This window comes from Helicoverpa zea, chromosome 22, assembly GCF_022581195.2.
Source record: "Helicoverpa zea isolate HzStark_Cry1AcR chromosome 22, ilHelZeax1.1, whole genome shotgun sequence".
Classification (NCBI taxonomy): domain Eukaryota; kingdom Metazoa; phylum Arthropoda; class Insecta; order Lepidoptera; family Noctuidae; genus Helicoverpa; species Helicoverpa zea.
The window spans coordinates 3,231,781-3,252,134 of NC_061473.1; the positions used below are offsets into that span (position 1 = coordinate 3,231,781).

Sequence of the window (20,354 nt, forward strand, 5' to 3'; positions counted from 1 at the left end):
AACCAATCCAAACTAGACTACAAAACACTAACTATTTTGTATATAAAATAACCCAACGAAATCAAAGCTAAACTTATCTACTCAGTGGATCAACAGAATTCCTCTGGCCGTCATGTCGCCTAGATCCACTCGGCCGACGATAAGCGCGCGCGCACTATCCGCGCCGATCTTTTGTACGAAAGCAGGGCATTCAACCCAGAACCGGATATCGATGGAATTTCGACACTGATAAGGGTTTCAAGCTATTTATTTTAGTTGTATTGTTTTATCTACTGTAGACTGCAAACTTTTAGTCGGCCGATAGTTTGTTTGGGCTCATAAATTAGGGGCTCAATTTTATTCTGCTAATTTAATGTGTCATTTGGATATCAATTTATTATCTATTTCTACAATGTACACACTATACATATATACAAACTTAAACTACTTATTTTTATACAAAACTAAAAATAAAGTACAAAATATATAATATATATCAATATCAATCAATTGAATTGAATTGATATCAATTGAATCTCGAAAGCAGTTTTAACCTTAGCGGGAATTCTGCTACTAATAATATAAGACCAATCGTTTTCCAATGACATTCCATTGGTTAGCCATTGGTCGTTTGCTCAAAAATCGTATTACAATCTTCAATCAATACAAAACCACATGCTTCAATTGGAATTAAGTCGTGATTGAATTACAGTTGGATATCAATCGAATGGCGAGTTAAGTCAAATTGAGAGCAGAATTGAGCCAATGTGCGAAGATGAATGGTAGTATGCACATTACAATGATCAGGTATTTAGCCGGTATCAGAACGACTGATGACTTTGGTTGGGATCAAGTGTAGTCTCAATATATGACATGTCATCGATACGAAAGAAGAAGAAGCAGACATACTTTAAAAAAAAAATGACAACCATCGGTCAACTGTCGGCCGACTAAAAGTTTGCAGTGTACGGGTACTCTTGCTGTTACTATTGCAGTTTAATTAAGGCCGATTTGAGACAAAGATATCAGTTTAGGAAGGGTGCAAGTGGTTAAGAACTCTTTGATAAGGATACAGGAATTTTACTGTGAATACTGGCTTTAAGAATGGGTAGGCTTGTTATATTTTTTTATTGTCTAGCTTGACTATGATGTCACCTTGTCCTGGACTTTAACCCCTCTGCTCGACAAGATTTTGACATATGACTTTACCGTTGATTCGGCGGGATATTTTGAATCGCGACATGGAAGTCAAAAATTTGTACTAACTTTCAACACATGAATTCTAAGTCCGTAATGCCTGATCAGAAGTATTTTAACTATAACTTTAGAGCTCACTTATTTGACAACAACGTGCAAAGGTCAAATGGGGTCAGTTAATTCAGAAAAAGATAATAATTACGGTGTTTTTAAGTCTATCGAAAAGTTAGGCATTTCAAATTTGGTGAAAACTTACCAATAAGTAATCGCATCACTTTCTCAAACACAACACAAACGTCATATTTATAACATTTTCAATCCGTTGCAATACATTTCGTGCACTTATTTATGTTCAATAACTAAAAAATCAGCACATAAAATACACAATAAAAATGAACAATTTACAAGATCAGTCAAGTCACAGACAAGTAGAGTTTGGAATGGAGTTTTTTTTTTTTCAATCAGCGGTGTGCATTCGATACCTAAATCGGAAATTTATTATAAATAATCGAATACCAATTTTATATATACCTATTTTTTAATAGCAACTTATTTCAATTTTATTTATTAATTTTAAATTATAGGTTCAATTTGTTTTTGTTGTTAAGAAAAAAGATATTTAAGTATTTAGCATTAAATTTTTATATGTATTATTTATTTTGGTGTTGCGTCATTCGTAATAATTTTTAACTTTAATTGAATTTTTATTACCTATTACGGAATTTTAATTTATTCTTATATTATTTCTCAACAATTCTAACATTTTTGTTTCGGCGGAGGGTATGCGGGTGTTCTGAAATATAATGCAATTTGTAACTACCAAAGGTATGTACTTATTTGATGATGAGAAACAATAATAATAATTGATTGATTTGCCCCGCAGGGCATCTGAGGCGGATGACGGGGAGTAGCGACCCCGCGGGGCTATATATCCGAGTGCTCCAGGGAGAGTATACTGTCCCCCATCTCCGGCTTGTTGAGTGAAGCATGACGGGGGAGAGGTCTCCCGCCTCTTGGCTTGCCTTCACCGGCCGGTCAGAGTGCAGTCGCTAGAGTAGGGTTAGCAGCCCGCTCGGAGGGTAGGTGCCTCGTGGTAAGTGGCGAGTGGGCCGGTGATGCTGGACCCACAGGGAGCGCGTGATCTGCGTTTAAAGTCCGCCGAGGTATCCTCACCCTTCAGCCGCTCATGTACCTGTTGCCCTCTTGTTGCGATTTAGCGACTGATTCCCGGGGGCCCAGTAAGTGAGTTGGCGAGTCTCCACCTGCCATTTTTACGTGTATTTATTACATTGTTATCGGCAGGTGCCATAGTTCCCTTAGTTTCCCCATTCCTAGTCCACTAGCATCCCATCACAATAACCCAAGTAGTTTTCATCCATAGTTAGCAATAGTTTAGCACAGAACCGAGCATTGTCCTTGGGTACATTTCTATAGTGTATACAGGGATAATCGTCGGTTTTGTGTCACCATTTCATTAAAGTTGTCTCAAAAGGGCTTCAGCGTGTTGGCTTCGGCCCCACGTTCGCCTTCCAAAAATCCGGGACTCTGTAGTCCCGTGGTCGGTTAGAGACATAATAATTGATTGATTTTAAAGTCACCAAATATTTTTAACCGAATCCCAAAAAGGAGGTGGTTCTCAATTTGGATGTTTGTTTTTGGTCGAAAGGGTATATTCCCCATATTTGTTATTAGGTCCAGGATCTGATGATGGAAACCTTGAGAAATCGAGGGCAGCTCTCGAAAATTGTAAGCATAGATAAGGTTATAACTTGACACTCAGATGTATATCAGGGCCCCGATTCTCCTAATTTTACTTAAGCGTCATACGATTCACGTTCGACTCGGTTCGACTGAGATCCAATCCCGACTCGATTACGATTGAAGCGTATGTGGCATTCCGCTATTTTTTCTCTGAAATAAACGTTTTTATCCTTTTCTGTCATTCAATAATGAATCATTTTGTCTGCAAATGATTTACGATTGCAAAATGATTGTACAGCAAACTACCGTATAGACCAAAATCACCAAAATAGCATACCAATCGCACACCAATCAAATGTCAATCGAATACGATTAGTCTTTTATTAGTAGCAGAATGCCCGATATGGTTAAAACTGCTATTGCGATCATATTGCGATTCGATTTCTATTCGATTTTGTCATTATTAACTTAGGAGAATCGGGCCCCTGATAACACTATGAGACAGTAAAGGTTTGGAGCTGACCTGATGATGGAGACCAGAGAAGGTCGAGGGAACTCGACAACCGTACTTCTCTCGTCTCCATCTCCTTCACTGTTGCAGAGGCCTCGTAAATACGAATAATATAAGCACAAACACAAGAAAGTTTAAATATTCAGTTGTCGAGTTCCCTCGACCTTCACTGGTCTCCATCATCAGGTCAGCTCAAAGCCTTCACTGTTGAATAGTGCTACCAGGCAAACACCTGAGTGATAAGATTTCAACCTATGTATTTCTGCAACTTTCGAAAGTCGCCCTCGATTTCTCAAGGTTCCATCATCAGATCCTGACCTAATGATAATGGGACCACCTCGGAAGTACACGCTATCAAACAAAAAAAGAATCATCAAAATCGAGAAATAAATGGCTGAGTAATCGCGTAACAAACATGCAAAAAAAAACGGTCGAATTGAGAACCTCCGCTTTTTGGGAAGTCGGTTAAAAATAAGTCGGCGGCGGCCATCTTTCCATCTTGGACCAGCTTTCGATGAACAGCGAACTATTTGCCCCTTCAAACAATAAAATCGTCATAAAATTTTGCGATAACTACACCTAACTACGGCTCTCGTCAAATAGCTTTGCCGCTCAGTTAAAAAGTTGGAAGTGACGAATCGCCATTAAGTTTGGCAGATCTACAGGAATCCTGCACATAAAACACCCGAAGAATAAGTCTTCATTTGCCGTCTTCAGAAACCCTAAAAACCGAAGATTTTTTTTTATTCCGGCTACAACGTATTTTCTACCACTGATTTTCTAGCATTTTTTTCAAAATAAATTAAGTCATTTTACTTTTCCTAATTTATTTTCAGATTATGGTAAGTATACAAAAGTGCAATTTAGTAATATTATAATATCAAATAATATAAAATTATTAAATCGATTCTTTATTTTAACGAATCGGATCATTCGATGCAAAACTTCTATCACCGTCGCCATCTTGTCTATGCGTCTTCAAATTTAAAAAAACAACTAATGTAAACAAACATGGCGAGTTCGATCAGAATTCCCGGTAATTACGATTGGATTTTAAAAAGGTATATTTCTAACGGGATGCTAAATATGAAAGGTTTGAATGCGTAATAATAATTTAAATTTATTTAGTTATTTTATTTAGTACTCACAAATGTGGTTTGATTGGAAAGAAAATAAATATGAGCGTAAATAATTAGGAAAGTGTATGACTGATTCGCAGACCCCAATTGGGGTCTAAACCGAGCTTACGGTGACATTGATGTTCAGACCCCGATTGGGGTCCGCTACGGATTTGACGGTTAAGGTCTGCCTTTAAAACACGAATGTGTATTTTTTTGTAGGATACCTCACTTGGTTTGAATTTACATTTATGTAACTTTTAGTCATGCTGTCGTGGTTTACCTAAGTATTTTAAGTTTGATTTTTATATTAGACGACTCAATTATCGAGGAAGGCCATGGGACTTCCGGCTACAACATCAAATCTTACCATATTATTTTACCGTCATAGGTACTGCATGCATTTTCATGACGTTACGATCCTTGGAAGATGCGTGCTTAAGTATGTTAAACTTAGATCCACTTAATAAAAGCGTGTTAAAAGGAAATATTGCTACATCAAATGTAGCTCCATCCTTCTCACACTAGGATCGAAACCACGACATCATAAAGCTTTAATTTGGTCTATTGCGCATTTCCAAAACATATCTATTCTGTTTTTGCAATGAAAGAGTGGAATTTGACTTATGTCAAATGGCGCTAATGCTCCACACAAACAATCTCTCATCGAAAAACAATGGATAGAGAAGTTATAGAAATCCACAGACAGTTATGTGAAGATATCAATATAAAATTGCTCAGCATGCGTTGCATAAAATGTTACCACTCATCAAAGTATGGAGCAATTGCTTTCAGTCTCAAGTGAATGCCAGATCACTAGTTTATTACTTTAACTGTTGCAAAGATTTATTTCTAACTAATAGAATTGCGGATTAAAACTGTTGATCATGCTTTGGATTACCATAATTTTTATATTACACATTATTATGTTCAGTCATGTTGTACTATGTGTATTTTGTGGCCGCCCTCTTGATACTATGTAGCCCTAGTACAATTTCTCGGATCTGGCAAAGATTTCTAGTTAAATATTGCCTAATAAAAAGATTTCATTAATCTCAAAATAATTACTCTTGAGACTTTTAATAATAAAAAATATTTATTTTCTAGCCTCTAAAATAAATATAAAACATTCTACAACAAACGCAACGAAAAACCTTAACCCTTCATACGTCAACGAACGTAAAACCCACACAAACAAAACTCCCTCACGATCTCACGCACACAAACAAACAGACTTTCTATCCGTGTAAGACAATACATTTCACAATTTCTTGACACCACCTTTTAGTTGGTTCGAAGTAGTCGACCTTGGTAGAAGGACGGCCCAACGCCCTATACTTTTTTCCCCATAAAAATTGCTCATAAAACGGTGACCGATCCTTGCAGACCAATGAAAGTTTAGAGGCGCCTTCACTATAAATTTTTATGCACTGTAAATTATGTTGTAAAATATGGGGGCAATGATTTTAAGGTTTATTCGAATTATTTCGTAATGAAACCTCGTGTTTATGTTTATAGGATTTTTATTGAGTTCTGCTTGTAAGTTGATCTGTTAACGAACTGTTTTGCGCTTGCAATGGCTTATTTGTTTTGTTATTCATCTTTTAGCAATCATCATTTATCAATGCGTTTATTAACATCTATTAAGTATGACAAGACACATGGAACAATAATACTAGTTAATTCAAAAAGGCATTTAGAACCCTGTCTTTTGTAAATTTTTGACATTCAGAAAGTGTTGTTTTGCATCTAAGTTTCAACAAATTATTTTTAATTTGAATAAAAATAGTTAATATGTTTAAATATGATTAGAAACAAACAGCATTATGTACTTTTAAAATTCCGTCTAAATTCCGTTACCTTAGATATTTTTACAAATATGTATTCCTTAAAGACCGCTCTATACCTATATAACTCTACACAAGTGAGAGTGGTTCTCATGTCAGGGCGTTTTTGTATCGTCGCGGCAAACAACCGCATTATGTGCGCCCGCGCTTATCGCGAGCGGTCGTCGACGGGAGGGCCTGTTGAATCACGGGACTGTTGGTACGGTAGACTGCACATCAGTGGTTACTGTCATACACCTTAACTCAATAGTAATAAGTACGATTTTCCTATAAAACTGTTACCACTGACCTGAAGTTGACTGTACAAGGTTAATAATAGTCTATATTAATATAATAAAGAGGATTTTTTAAAATTTGTTTTTAATGCGTAAATTCAAAAACTATTGGATAAGCTAAAACATCGATTTTAAAGCTACTTTATCTGCGAGTAACAAAGGCTATATTTTATCTCGGTACGGGCAGTAGTTCCCACAGGACACAGGTGAAACCGAGGGAAAACGTTTAGTATTATGTAATTTTTTTAAATTGACATTTAGGAACCTCTAAGAAATTACAGGTTGGTAAAAAATGCAAAATTCCCTGTAAGTTAAACTTTCACAAACATAAATTCTAGTTCAAACTTTCAACCCTTTTAATAGACTTACTCAAAAAAACCGCCCAGTTCTACAAAAACCGGAGCTGTAAAGGGTTAAAACGCGACCTTTAATTACATCAGAGCATTACCAGGGTTACGTGGTAATGACTTCGCGTGACATTTCACTATTTTTACTTTTTCATCGCTCGGTTTAATGGCAGAGGCGTCATGGCCTGTAGTGGAAGTATAGGGCTGGCTACATTACCTACGTAACTGGGAAATGTAAATATTAATTACTGATTTCCTAGGTGACAAAATAACTGTAGATTATTTAAATAAAGGTTAATTAAGTGTAGTTATTGTGATTTACTTATAAATTTAACATAAGGAATTTTGAGTCGTGGTGTCTGAAAGTAAAATGTTTTTAATTTTATTTTTTAGTAAAGTCATATTGTTACTGCTATTATACGGATTTGTAAAATTTATGTTTACAATTTCTTTTAAAATCCCTAACTTTGTGATTAGCAAGAATTGCAGTAGAGTTAGTCAAATATCACGTAAGAATCGTAGTTTTAACTTTCATGGTAGCAACAATCGGTGTTCTCTTTTACAAGAATAATTAAGGTTCAATTACAACTTATCTTATAATAAGACCATAGATAAGACATCTACCCAACTATTTGCCCTAAAGACTGCTTTCTAACACAAAAAGTTTGGTATCAACCCTACCACAGACTATATGGTCGTAAAACTGTTTTACTTTTTCTTCATACTCGTCTGCACATAAAAGAATGTATAGAGCAAAGTCTTACATCTGCCTTCATTTTGCGTAATTTGTTAAAGGTAATTACGCTTCAACGTCCATCGCTCCTTTTATATAAAAAAGAGTTTCCAATTGACTGTCTATCAATGGGTTAACGCCAGCATAGGCAATTGTTTGAATGTTGCGAAAGAAAATATATTCGGTTTTTCTTAGTACCATCACTTGCCTAGTCCTATTCCCAACTATGTTGGGGTCGGCTTCCAGTCTAACGGGGTGTAGCTGAGTACCAGTGTTTTACAAGGAGCGACTGCCTATCTGACCTCCTCAACCCAGTTACCCGGGCAACACAATAGCCGAAGCAAGACTTATTGGCTTTTGATTACCCGCAACGACTCTTTTCTTTGAAATAATAATGGGTGTGAAGGAACTAAAAGTTTGTACGACACGTAAAATTGCAAAATATTTGTGCTTTGTTTATGGTCAATTAACATCAACGGCAACTTTGATCAAATTGAAAAACATACGGGTTTTCAATGATCCAAAATTTCTTTACAATAAGATACGTATGTCAAAAATCTCTTGCCAGTATGTGGAAACGGCTATGCAAGGAACATGGATGGAGTTTTCTTAAATCTGTTAATGTGATCTAGCACTGCCAATAATAGGATCATTATTTCTTATTTTATAAGTGTATTAGAATCCATGTTTACTTACTTACTAGGTACTTATTGTAGTCAATTTCTTATCATAGTAGATTAAGTACTGCAAATCAACACAGACATTTAAACTACAGTTTGTATGTAACTAAGTAGCCATTTCTATTTACAGGTTGGTTCTCAGCATGCGGCTGTCGGGGCGGAGCGCTAGCGGCGCCGCGGGGCTCCATCGCGGCCCTGCTGCGGGCGCGGGCCTTCGCCCTCGTGTCTCCGCGCGCCATCTCGGCGTACCGGGCGAGGCCGGCCTCCGGTCAGTTACCAGTTAACTGTTAAAGCTTTGATCTATTGAGTCTGTCGCTGTTTTGATGTTTGTTCTTTGTGTGGAGTCCTTTTAGAGGTGGTAAACAAGCCGACTGTGTGGTCTACTTAACTTTAATAAAAAGACTCTGAAGTTGAAGAAAGTCTCTCAAGTTTCCTATTTCTTAATGTAATTATTACATTGTCTTAACACATTTTATATACCTATGAGCATCGACAATATAGCTATAAAATGTTTGGCTTGTTATAGCCTAGCCAAAAACATGTACTATTTTTGAACCCCAAGTTTACCTAATATTCTCATTATAAGTATATTGTTTTCCCAAAAGTGGCAATTACTTGTTTATGTTGAATTAAAGTAAGAGAAATCTATGCACAGAGCTCCTAACTAATCAAATAAGAATTAATAAGAAAGAAGAAGAAAGACTTAATAGATACTACAGCACATAAACCCCTGGTCCCACAGAGAGCGGGCGCGTAGGAGCGCAGTACGAGCGAGCGGCGGCGCGGCCCGGCACGCCACTGAGGTTGGCTGGCGTGTTCGCCGACGGCAGCAAGGCGAAAGCACCGAAATACGCACAATTGATCGATCCGCAGGGGAACGTAAGTAGTATTGTTGTTTTAGTTGTGTAACTGTAGGACCTAGCCTTATATCTGTTGTAGTGTGTAGTGACGCCCAAACTGTGTTCAAGAAGAAAATATCTATTTTAGGGAAAGGGAATTATCTGGAATAAAATTAGTACCTATCTTCAAAAACATAGCTCTTTTTGAAACACCTAACTTTTATCCCTTTAACCCGATCGTTGATTAGACACCTACCTTTGTACCATTTTTTGTACATGGAGGGTTAAATAAATAAACAAACTGAAATAGATAGGCATTTAAAAATCGCTAATGTTCTTTTTTAAAATACGTCCTGGAATAAATCTTTCCCCAAGTCCCATCTTTGCAAGACTTCTGTAGTAGTTTAATAGCGTTCATTCCAGCCATATTTCGATTCAAATCCTGCTGGAGCCTGTCACGTCACGACTTTTACTCCTGATATTTATGCTATCCTGGTACTTTGAGTCCTAAGGTCTAGACTTTACTGAAAGCGAAATAAATTGTTTTAAGTTTTTTTTATTATTCCCAAGCATTTGCTAATTTCGACTAAAATCAAAATAAGGAAGAATTTTGGAAAAGGGATTCTATTTTATTTGTTTCAATGATATCATGTTTGAAATTGACTTTATCGTTAATTGTTTTTTTTAGTATTACAAAGGCAACTAAAATCGTATGGTGAGGCATCTACTGACAAACAATATAAGGGATTGCAACTGAATCGCAGAATCCATTTCATATAATTATAACAATAATACTCGAAGCAACCCAATTCTATATCATTATCGTAAATTAGCTAACTCGTTACCCTCAAATGATCCAGTACAATAAAGATTATTAACCCTAATGCCATCTAGCGACATAAAAGATAAACAATTGAACATTGATTCGATAAAATTTAAATCACAAGCTGGAGTTACGACTACAGAGTCCCATATTTATGAAGATTTATGCACCAATTGAATTTGTGACAAAATATAATTAACACACAATAGAGTAATAGGTAACTGTGGCTTTAAAGCTGTCTTCTTAAAACGAACAGACGGACGGGAGCTCCATCGATTTTATAGTCCAGCGCAGTAATGAATCTTGTGGAGTGAGCGATGAGCGGGGAGCGATTTGACCGTAAGTTAATAGTAAAATCGGTCTGCGCTCGCTAGCTTTCTTTTTGACGAGCCTATGTTTTTACAATAAGGTGACGCGAAAAAATATTTATGCTCTTAAATGCTTTTTCTGTGGACTGTGTAGACGTTCCGGAAAGCTAAAATCCCTAGTACTTATATTTTTGTAGGTCAGTAGTCTTATTTATGTGACTGTAGGCTTCCAATAACAAATTCTTAAATGTACACTTCTCCTCACTTAACTTCGCCTCTATAAAGTTAGCCATGCCATGTCATGCCTTGCTTATGCGCATTAGTGTTTTCCTCATACATTTTCACCATTGAGTTTTTTTTTTGTATATCAATGATTGTGGAGTCATCAATTATTCTAGAAAGGTATTTGTTTACTTTCTTATCTACCTTCGTAACGTATTGCCGAGAACTTTATAAAAAGACGAAACTCCTATAACTTAAACCGCATTCACCACGCGTTATCCATAACAACATACTAGGACTTTATAAGTGTACTAATATCTATTAATCAAGCCTATCAGGTACGTTCGATAAAAAGAAAGCCTGGACTGTCACCGAAGCAAAAAGGACGTATCACGGAGTAAGCAAAGATGAGCAGAGATTCCATAATGAAGCTGGGTCAGGCGCCTTCTTCTAGGTCATATATACGTAGGGTGGGCATGACCAAAATGATCAGTTACGAGTGAAATAACGAGGCGTTCGGGTTCTTTGAGACGATTTTTGGTATTACTTAAAATTATCGGGTCCTTAGAAGGCGTGTAAGGGCGAAGACAGTGACGTTCCTCGTCCTCTGCACACCCGCATTTTGGCGCGCTACTTTCTTAGGAGATTTTCGGTTTTGTCACCTCTGGTAGTCATTTTGTTCTCCATGGGTATCTACATTCAAATTAAACAGCACATACGTCCTTTTTATTCTGATGGTGATCTAAGGGCCCTCGACAAGTTAACGATTAATAGTTCAATGTAGATTGATGGGATATATTGTCGTTTGTAATTATGTTCGCGATTATTTTTCTGTGATGGACTTAAGGAGTAATGTATTGGACTTTATAGGGCTATAATCAACTAGATTAGAATTGATTTTCTGAAGTAGTCAACTAGACGTAAGGTACAGTTTAATTAAAGTATATTCTTTGACTTTGATAAGTCGGCCAAGATTTGCTTTTAATGTAATTTTAACCGACTTGATAGAAAGGTACTTTTTCGTGATTCTGATGTGGCCATTTTAGTAGGTAATGTAAGTTTTTTAAGTACCTAAATAAAAAAATAAGAACCAAGTTTTCGTAAGTTATGTACTTGCTAACCTACCCTTTAAAATAATCCTGAACATAGGGTCCTGTTAAATTATTTGTTTAGTTTTTGTAGGCACAGACTTACCGCCTTCTGTTAAAATTATTTGATTGCTATATAATTATTACGAATTTTGTAGTTTATTTCTGTCATAAATCACCAATTCATTCCAAGCTCAACTTTTATCCGAACACCAAGAAAACTTTTTCTCAAGCCGGAAACAGTTACATATATAAAAATAAATCAAATTCAAAAACATGGACGCGCCACCATGACGCTTTATTAATATTTAATTCATTTATTTATTATTCTAGTCGCCAAGTAAGCTTTGACAGCGGGCCTGAACATTACCTGAACATATTCTATGGTTACAAGTTTTTCAGCTACACACACGTCTGAAGAGAAAATATAGGCAGTGGTTATGCATTATGGTTTTTATTTTATACGTGATTTCTTATATTAGATGTATATTATGTTGTAGTCGATATTGCAAATTGGTCTTTGTTATAATCAGTTTCCTCCAGCGGTCAAATTAGTTTATATCGAAATACCTCTATTTGCAGCATCACCGTCGATGTTTCAGAATGTAGATAATATTTTAGTTCTAAAACTATGAAAAGGTAATAATATAGGTGCTTTATTGCTGTGTAACAAGAGCGTGAGTCTCATATAATTAAAAAAAAATCACGAGACATTACGTCTTTCTTATCAAGAATAAGGTATCAAAACACCCTATGTAGTTATAATAAATTATTGTTTCATGCAAAAACTTCTTATCGTATTTAGAGGTTGCACCTCACAGATTTATTTTTATTTTTATTTTATTTATTTTATTTATTGGGGACAAAAAACAGTTATATGTTAAAATTTAAACTATAAGTTTGACAATATAAATAGGTGAACATATAACCCACACCATTGTCCACGGGTTAATAAGTGGATAACTAAGAAACAAAGACGTGTTTTACATCAGTAATTCAATCAAGTAAATTTATATCAGGAATTTAATGTAGATAGACTGTGTTTCAAACTACATACATAAGAAACATTTACAAAAAATAAAAATCTTTAAGAGTTCCATCCATTAATGCGAAATCCATTATAACATATTTCTATCACCATCACAGTTGTTCACAGCTTCATAAAATGATTTTACCCTGTCTGCACCTGTTATCCCCATAGTGTAGCCGATCCCGCCCACTCGAACACTACACTTGACGATACAACAGGCCAATAAGGCCTTACTATTATAAGGCCTAGGCCATTTAGCCGCCATTTCAATTCCTTATTGAAGGGAATGAAAGGAACCTACATGTAACGCTATAATGTTAATGGACGCTATCCTTGTTACAACTCGCCCGTGGTCCAACTCGCCCGTGTAACAACTCGCCCTTGTTACAACTGACCCGTTAATGGGTATGACTGTACCTGCTTTATGGTGGGGCTTTTAGTTTGTTGTGAAGTTTAGCTATGGGTGACCATTTATGTACCTACTTGCGGCGGTTACACTCGACGGCGGCGATAACTCACGAAACACTGAGTGGACTGTATGGATTAGAGTTATACGCGAATGTATTGCCACAGGGATTTGTTCAAATAATAAACGAATGCGACACTTTTACACGACTTTTATTTATCACCACAGTTGTTATCACTGATTTACATTAAGTTTACTTTTTGGTTTACACGACTTTATTATATTACACACGATTGTAAACACTACGAGATTTATCACAGCAAAGTTATAACGATTTAAAACACAATAGTTTGAACACAATAGAGTTTAGCACAATAGAGATTTAATAACACAATGAAGTTAGAGTTTAAAACACAAAGAAGTTAGGGTATAAGTTTTAACACTAAGTTAGGTCACAAGTTTTAACACTATAAGTTTACACAGTTTTATAATACAGTTTACACAGTTTTTATAACACAATTTACACGATTTTATAGAACACAATTATTAGCACATAGATTTAGAACAATTTTAAGGGTTTTAGGGCATAGGTTTTACCCTAGTACTTTCACTATTTTCACTGAGCACTGGTTATAACGAGCATTACTTGCTTACTGTGGGTCGACTACAATTTCTTTGAAAAATGACTCTATCTTTATACAATATTCTAAGGTCTCAAGTCGTAGGGGTACCGGACGGGTTGCAATTTACGTTGACCAATTAGCTATAATTTTACGACTTACGCCTGACCTTTTTTAGTCCCGCTACTCGACACGAGGGGGCTCTTTGATTAAACTAAGCATGCTCATTGGTGAAAGTTATGGAAAAATACTGATGACAGTTATCTTTTTACGCACACATGTAAACTTTCTTATCTATTGCGCAATGATTAAAGCTATTGCATCAGCCAGATATTATTACTAAAAACCGTTACATTCAAAATCTTATTACGTAACAATCAAGTTAGTCACAATCATAAACACATATTAAACAAAGCTTATCTGGCTATCAGTAGTATTAGTAATAGCATGTTTCAGCATGCATGTTATGCAGATTCATTTGGTTTAACAACAATCGATTACCTCATAACATTCTTAAATTAAGTACACATATTATATACATGTTAGCCTATATCTACTGCAGGCTCGGCGTCCGCAACAGCTCTCCCCCCGGCGCAGCACGCGTAGCCTCCTCCTTCACGAGGACGACGAGCTTGCTGACTGGGCGCCGGAAGACTCCCGTTCGTGTCCGCACCTCGGCGACTCTGATGCCGCCGTCAGGTCCAGGATGTGTGCGCTCGACGATCCCCATCGGCCAGACGTTACGCGGCAGCGTCCCGTCGGCGATGAGAACCACGTCGCCGGTCTGCAGTGGTCGCTCGTTGTTCTGGGGCTCGCCTCGGGGCGCGAGCAAGGGTAGATACTCGCGCACCCAGCGCGCCCAGAACCGGTCAGCGAGCGCTTGAGCGGCCCGCCAGGTTCTGCGGTCCGCCTCGTCGCATGGGCCCGTAGTAGGCAGGCCCGTTGATGAGCCCAACAGGAAGTGGTTGGGGGTGAGCGCCTCGGGTTCGAGGGGATTCACGCTCACGTGAGTCAGGGGGCGCGCGTTGACTGCGAACTCTGCCTCAGTCAGCAGGGTCAGCAGGACTTCTTCGGAGGGCGCCCTCTCGTGGAGCGTGGTGCCGAGAGCCGACTTGACGGTTCGCACCATCCTCTCCCAGGCGCCTCCCTGGTTCGGCGCGCCAGGCGGTATGAACCGCCACTCCATCTTGGCCGCCAGCCCTATTTCTTTCAGGGCCGGCAACCACTCGTTGTATGCTGCTCGAAGCTCGGCGTCGGCACCTCTGAAGTTGGTGCCGTTGTCGGAATACATGATGCTCGGCCATCCCCTGCGCGCAGCCATGCGGCGCAGCGCCATGATGGCAGAGTCCGTTGACAGGGAAGCCACCAGCTCAAGGTGGACAGCGCGACACGTCAGACACGTGAAGAGCGCGCCCCACCTCTTCTCTCGGCGACGGCCCACCTTGACGTTCATGGGCCCGAAGTAGTCCACCCCGCAGTTGGTGAACGGGCGGTGGAACGGGTCCAGGCGGGCTCGGGGCAGGTCGCCTGTAGCTGGCGGCCGGGGCACGGCGCGTCTGCGCCGGCAGAAGGCGCAGCTGGCCTCGACGGCGCGCACGGTAGGGCGCAGTCGCAGCACCCAGTAGCGCTGCCGCAGGTCGTTGGTCACGCGTTCCCTGTTGGCGTGACCCGCAGCACAATGTTCCTTCTGTACTAAAAGCTTAGTTAGTGGGTGGCGGCCGTCCAGTATGACTGGCCGTTTGGTTTCAGCTGGTGCAGTAGCCGCCTCGATGCGGCCTCGCACCCGGAGTAGCCCGTCCTCCATGACGGGATCCAGCTTGTACAGCCGGCTCGTCCGTGGCAGGGGACGCGCCGACTGCATGCGCGCCATCTCGTCTGCGAAGCTCTCTTCCTGGGAGCGTCGCAGCAGCTCCTTCTCCGCCCGTTCAATGTGGCGGAGCTCGAGCGTGGTGGCGGCGCGCCGACACTTGTCAACGAACAAGAGCGCCCTCGCCGTGGCCCTCACCAGCACGTTGTAGCGGGAGAAGCGGGCTGGGTTAGGCAGCCAACTTGCAGGGGCCTCGGCGACGTGCAGCGTCTCGTGCTCGTCGTCATCTTCGGGGCTGGCTCGGCAAGGCCAGCAGTGCTCGCCGCTCTGGAGGAAACTCGGACCCTGAAACCATCTATCACTCGCACCTATGGGTGCGTCAGTTAAACGTGTGGCGTCATCCGCCACGTTAAGTTGCGTTGGAAGCCAACGCCATTCTTCCTTTGAAGTTAGCTCGGCGATCTCGCCGAGGCGATGCGCGACGAAGGGCGTGTATCGCCGCGCGTCGTGCTGTATCCAGTGCACGACTGTGGTTGAGTCCGTCCAGTAGACGGTTCTTGTTATGTTAAGCCGATGCTCTTTTCTTATAGCTTCGGCTAGCCTGGCCCCTATGACCGCGGCTTGCAGCTCCAAGCGCGGTATAGTCTGCGCCTTCCGCGGCGCCACCTTGGCCTTGGCAGCGACCAGCACGACGTCTGCGGCGCCGTCCTTGTTCGGCATCCGCCAGTACGCCACAGCAGCGTATGCCTGCTCGCTGGCGTCGCACAGCACATGCAGTTCACGCTCTTCATGGTGGGTTATCTCGTAGCACCTGGGCAGCTTTAAATCGGTTAGGTTTGACAGTTGCGACAACCATTCCGAGAACTGTTCATTGTCCTCTTGTGGAATGAAGTCGTCCCAAGACATTTGGAGCCTCCATAGGTTTTGAAGGATAATCTTCGCCCTTACTGTGTAGTGACTTAGAAGCCCAAGCGGGTCATATATTGACATGACTGCGCTCAAAGCCTCTCTCTTCGTTGGTGCGCGCTTTCGGTTGCGCACCTCGGCTGGCACGCGGTTCATCGCGGTGTTGAACCCGAGCTCGTCACGTTCAGCGCTCCAGTATAGGCCTAATATCTTGCTGGCAGGCAACTCACCACCCAGTTGTGTAGGTGCAGTAGTGTGCAGCTCTGAAGGCACGCTGCGCAGAACTCCTGGATCGTTGGAGCTCCATCCTCGCAGCGTGAACCCGGCGACGGCGTGTACTTTCTGTAACTCTTGTACTGCAGTGTGTGCCTCGTCGGCGTTATCATAACTTACCACCAAATCGTCCATGTAATGATGGCGTGTGATGGCGTCCAGTGCCAGCGGGCACTCCTCGCCATGCAGCTCAGCGTTGTGGTTGCGCACATAATGCGCCATGAATGGAGAGCTCGCCGCGCCGAATATCATACTTGTCATCTTGTATTCTCGAGGCGGGTTGCTTCTGTCCTTTCCTCTCCAGAGGAACTGCTGAGCTGGCTGATCTTCGGGGCGTATTTTTATACGCAAGAACATTTCTTGGATATCAGCTGTGATGGCTACAGCCTTTTCTCGAAACCTAAATATAATGCCTGGGAGGGAGAGCAGTAAATCGGGGCCTTCCAGGAGTGCGTCGTTAAGACACACACCATTGCTTCGGGCTGCTGCATCAAACACAAGTCTTTGCTTACCTGGCTTGTTTGGGTTCTGCACCGCGAAGTGTGGAAGGTACCAGCACTTGGGGCTGGCCTTCTCCGTCCCATCGCATGGTACTGCATAACCTTTATCCAATAGGTTATCTATTTGCGATGTATATTGCACCGCGAATTCAGGCGCGGCGTCCATCTTCTGTTCAATCTTGATCAGTCTTCGTAGTGCCGCCTTATAGCTAGGCGGCATGGACACTGCGTCTTCTCGCCACGGCAGCCCCACTTGGTAGCCGCCCTCGATGGCTGTGGTTGTGGCCTCCACGATGGCCTGTGCTCGACGGTCCGCGTCGCTCACTCTTGGCTTGTGAGTGACACCTAGGGCCTCGATCTTGAAATGCGCTTCCACAAGTTCATGAAGTTGATTATCACCTTTCATGTCTCGTTCATGAATATGTAGTACTCCACCTTCAGTGGCCACGAGCGTCCGAGGTGCTGTTCCATGCACCACCCAACCCAGCTGTGTTCTTGATGCAGCAGGTTGGTTCGGACCTCCGACCCGGAGTTCTCGCGAGACAATGTGTTCCCAGTGATCCGTTCCAATCAATACTCCTGGGCGTGTAGGCGCGTAACAAACCTCATTTGCCGGCAGGTCCCGCAGGTGCTTATAACCAAGCAGCGACGCCGGCACTGTTTGCTGATGCAGCTTCAGATCTTTAATTGTCCTTGCTTGAAGCTGGTGGGGTGAGCACTCCTTGCCCACCCCTCTTATCTTAATGGTGACCACCTGGCTGTCCTCCTCCTGCGAGGACATGTTGACGCCGCAGATGTGCAGTGGCCGCACGGTGCCTTCTGCGCCAATACTTTCTGCCAGGCTGCTGTCAATTAATGTGATAGTTGCTCCTTCATCGAGGAGCGCGTGGGTCCTTACCTCCCCCCGTGGTCCTCCTATGACCACGGGGCACATCTTCAACAGGACGGCCCTATTGTCGGCGGCGGCTTGGTTGGCTACCGACATTACTGCTTCCTCCGCCTGTGTCTTGGGTGTGACTGTTTCCTCCTTCTTGGCAGGAGGATCGGAATGTAAGGTCACGTGATGCGGCCGGCGGCACTCGTTCTGGCCGCACGGCTTTGCCCGGCATAAGACGCGCCGATGTTTCTTCACGGCGCATTTAAAGCAAATGCCGTTTTCTTTTACAAACTCCCAGCGCTGGCCCACATCCATGGCCTTATATTTAGGGCATTGTGTCAGCGCGTGGTTTTCTTTACATAGGAAACATTGGTCGGCCGCTGTCTCAATAGCGGCATATACTGCACCTTGCTTTTTCTTGCCGGCGACCGGGAACTTAGATGCTGCAGGCCGGACCTCCCGCTTTTGACCGGCAGTCGAGGCGCTCGCTACTGTTGAGTAAGTATATCTCAGCGCCCTGTCCGCCTCGCGCATCAAAAAACGTGCTAGGCTACATATCTCTGGCTCCGCAGTACCCTCGTTATCGCAGGCGAAGTCACACCATCTCGATCTCAGGTGTGGTGACAGCTTCTCCAAAATTTCCCTTGTAAGTAACGGATTATATAGATATCCGCGACGATCAATGGCTTTGAGTGTGCATATTGTATTTTGTACCTTAACTGCAAAGCTATTTAACTCTGCCGCCGAAGATCCGGGCCGCGGCACGCGTTTCAACTCGTCCAGCGCCTTGTCGATAATCATTTCCGGCCGACCAAAACACTGTTCCAGCGTCCTCATTATTACAGCTGGATAAGTTGCTGTATGCAGCAGTGCTGCTACCGCCTCCCGTGCCTCGCCCTTGAGGCACGTCCTGAGCCGCTGAAGGTTCTCAGCCGTGGACACTGTATACATATTGGTAGTATCATTGAAGGCTGCCTTGAATGCAAGCCACTCACTCACCGTTCCGGAGAACGCCGGCAGGTCCGTATGCCTCAGCCGCGGGCGCGCCATCTTCTCCATTGTTACAGCAAGTTGATCTATACTATTTCTATTTCTAGACGGCGACCTCTCCCGCGGCCGTTCATCTCGCGCTGGTCTGTGTTCTTCCGCAGTATGTGCGGCCCCCTCCCCCCGTGCAGCGGGGGTATGGGTATTCAGCCACTGGCTTACCTTATTGTGCTGGTGCTGGTGATCATCGTGCAGGGCCTCGTCCTGCACGCTCTCCTGATCGTCCTGAATTACAGATACTTCAGCGGCAAGCCGCTTTTTCACCAGCTCAGCTTCCATTTCCAGCTCTCGGCGGGTGAGAGCAGCCAGCTTTTCAGCTGCTTCCAACTCGGCAAGCCTTAAGCGCGTGGTCGCGCTGGTAGTCGACCTTACTGACCTAGATGAAGGTCCAGCGACAGCATGCTCAGTGGCTAATAAAGTGGATTGTTCTACCTGCGGTGATGCCGGCGGGTCCATGGAGAGGCGACGCATCCGCTCCCTAGCTATCCTCTCCGCTTCCCGACGCTGCAGCGATGCGAGCAGGCCCGGGTCTCGTCGTTCAGAGGCCCGCCTCTGCTCCTCCAACTCCGTCAAGTCGCTTTGGCTACGTGTGATAACCATCGCGATCGGTAGACGGCACACACGTAATCACTTCACTCAACGTTCACTGCACTATCGGTTCGGATTTACACTAGCTGGTCACGACCTCGAGATCCGGCTCGAAGGACCAAAACTGCGGCGGTTACACTCGACGGCGGCGATAACTCACGAAACACTGAGTGGACTGTATGGATTAGAGTTATACGCGAATGTATTGCCACAGGGATTTGTTCAAATAATAAACGAATGCGACACTTTTACACGACTTTTATTTATCACCACAGTTGTTATCACTGATTTACATTAAGTTTACTTTTTGGTTTACACGACTTTATTATATTACACACGATTGTAAACACTATAGTTCGGCCATTCAGAGAATGCGTTCCTGACACGTCGCGATTGAACTGACGAAGTAACTTTGCAATGGCGTTGCAGTTACGATAAAAATATTTTTGCTGGTTGTTTACCGTTTTAACAATTGAGAAGCATTAAAACAACATTATTATATCAATAATCAATGAATGTTATTACGTCGTCAGTTCAATCGCGACGTGTCAGGAACGCATTCTCTGAATGGCCGAACTATACGAGATTTATCACAGCAAAGTTATAACGATTTAAAACACAATAGTTTGAAC

The 20,354-nt window shown here is 42.1% G+C and overlaps 1 protein-coding gene across 1 annotated transcript in view; it reads left to right on the plus strand.

Annotated features, from left to right (window-relative positions):
• Positions 1 to 20,354, plus strand: part of LOC124641397 — a 153,321-nt gene that overhangs the window by 118,454 nt on the left and 14,513 nt on the right. Inside the window, exons 3-4 of the mRNA XM_047179472.1 lie at positions 8,519 to 8,656; positions 9,131 to 9,267. Of these exons, the coding sequence (XP_047035428.1) occupies positions 8,519 to 8,656; positions 9,131 to 9,267 (275 nt within the window). The remainder of the gene's footprint in view (positions 1 to 8,518; positions 8,657 to 9,130; positions 9,268 to 20,354) is intronic.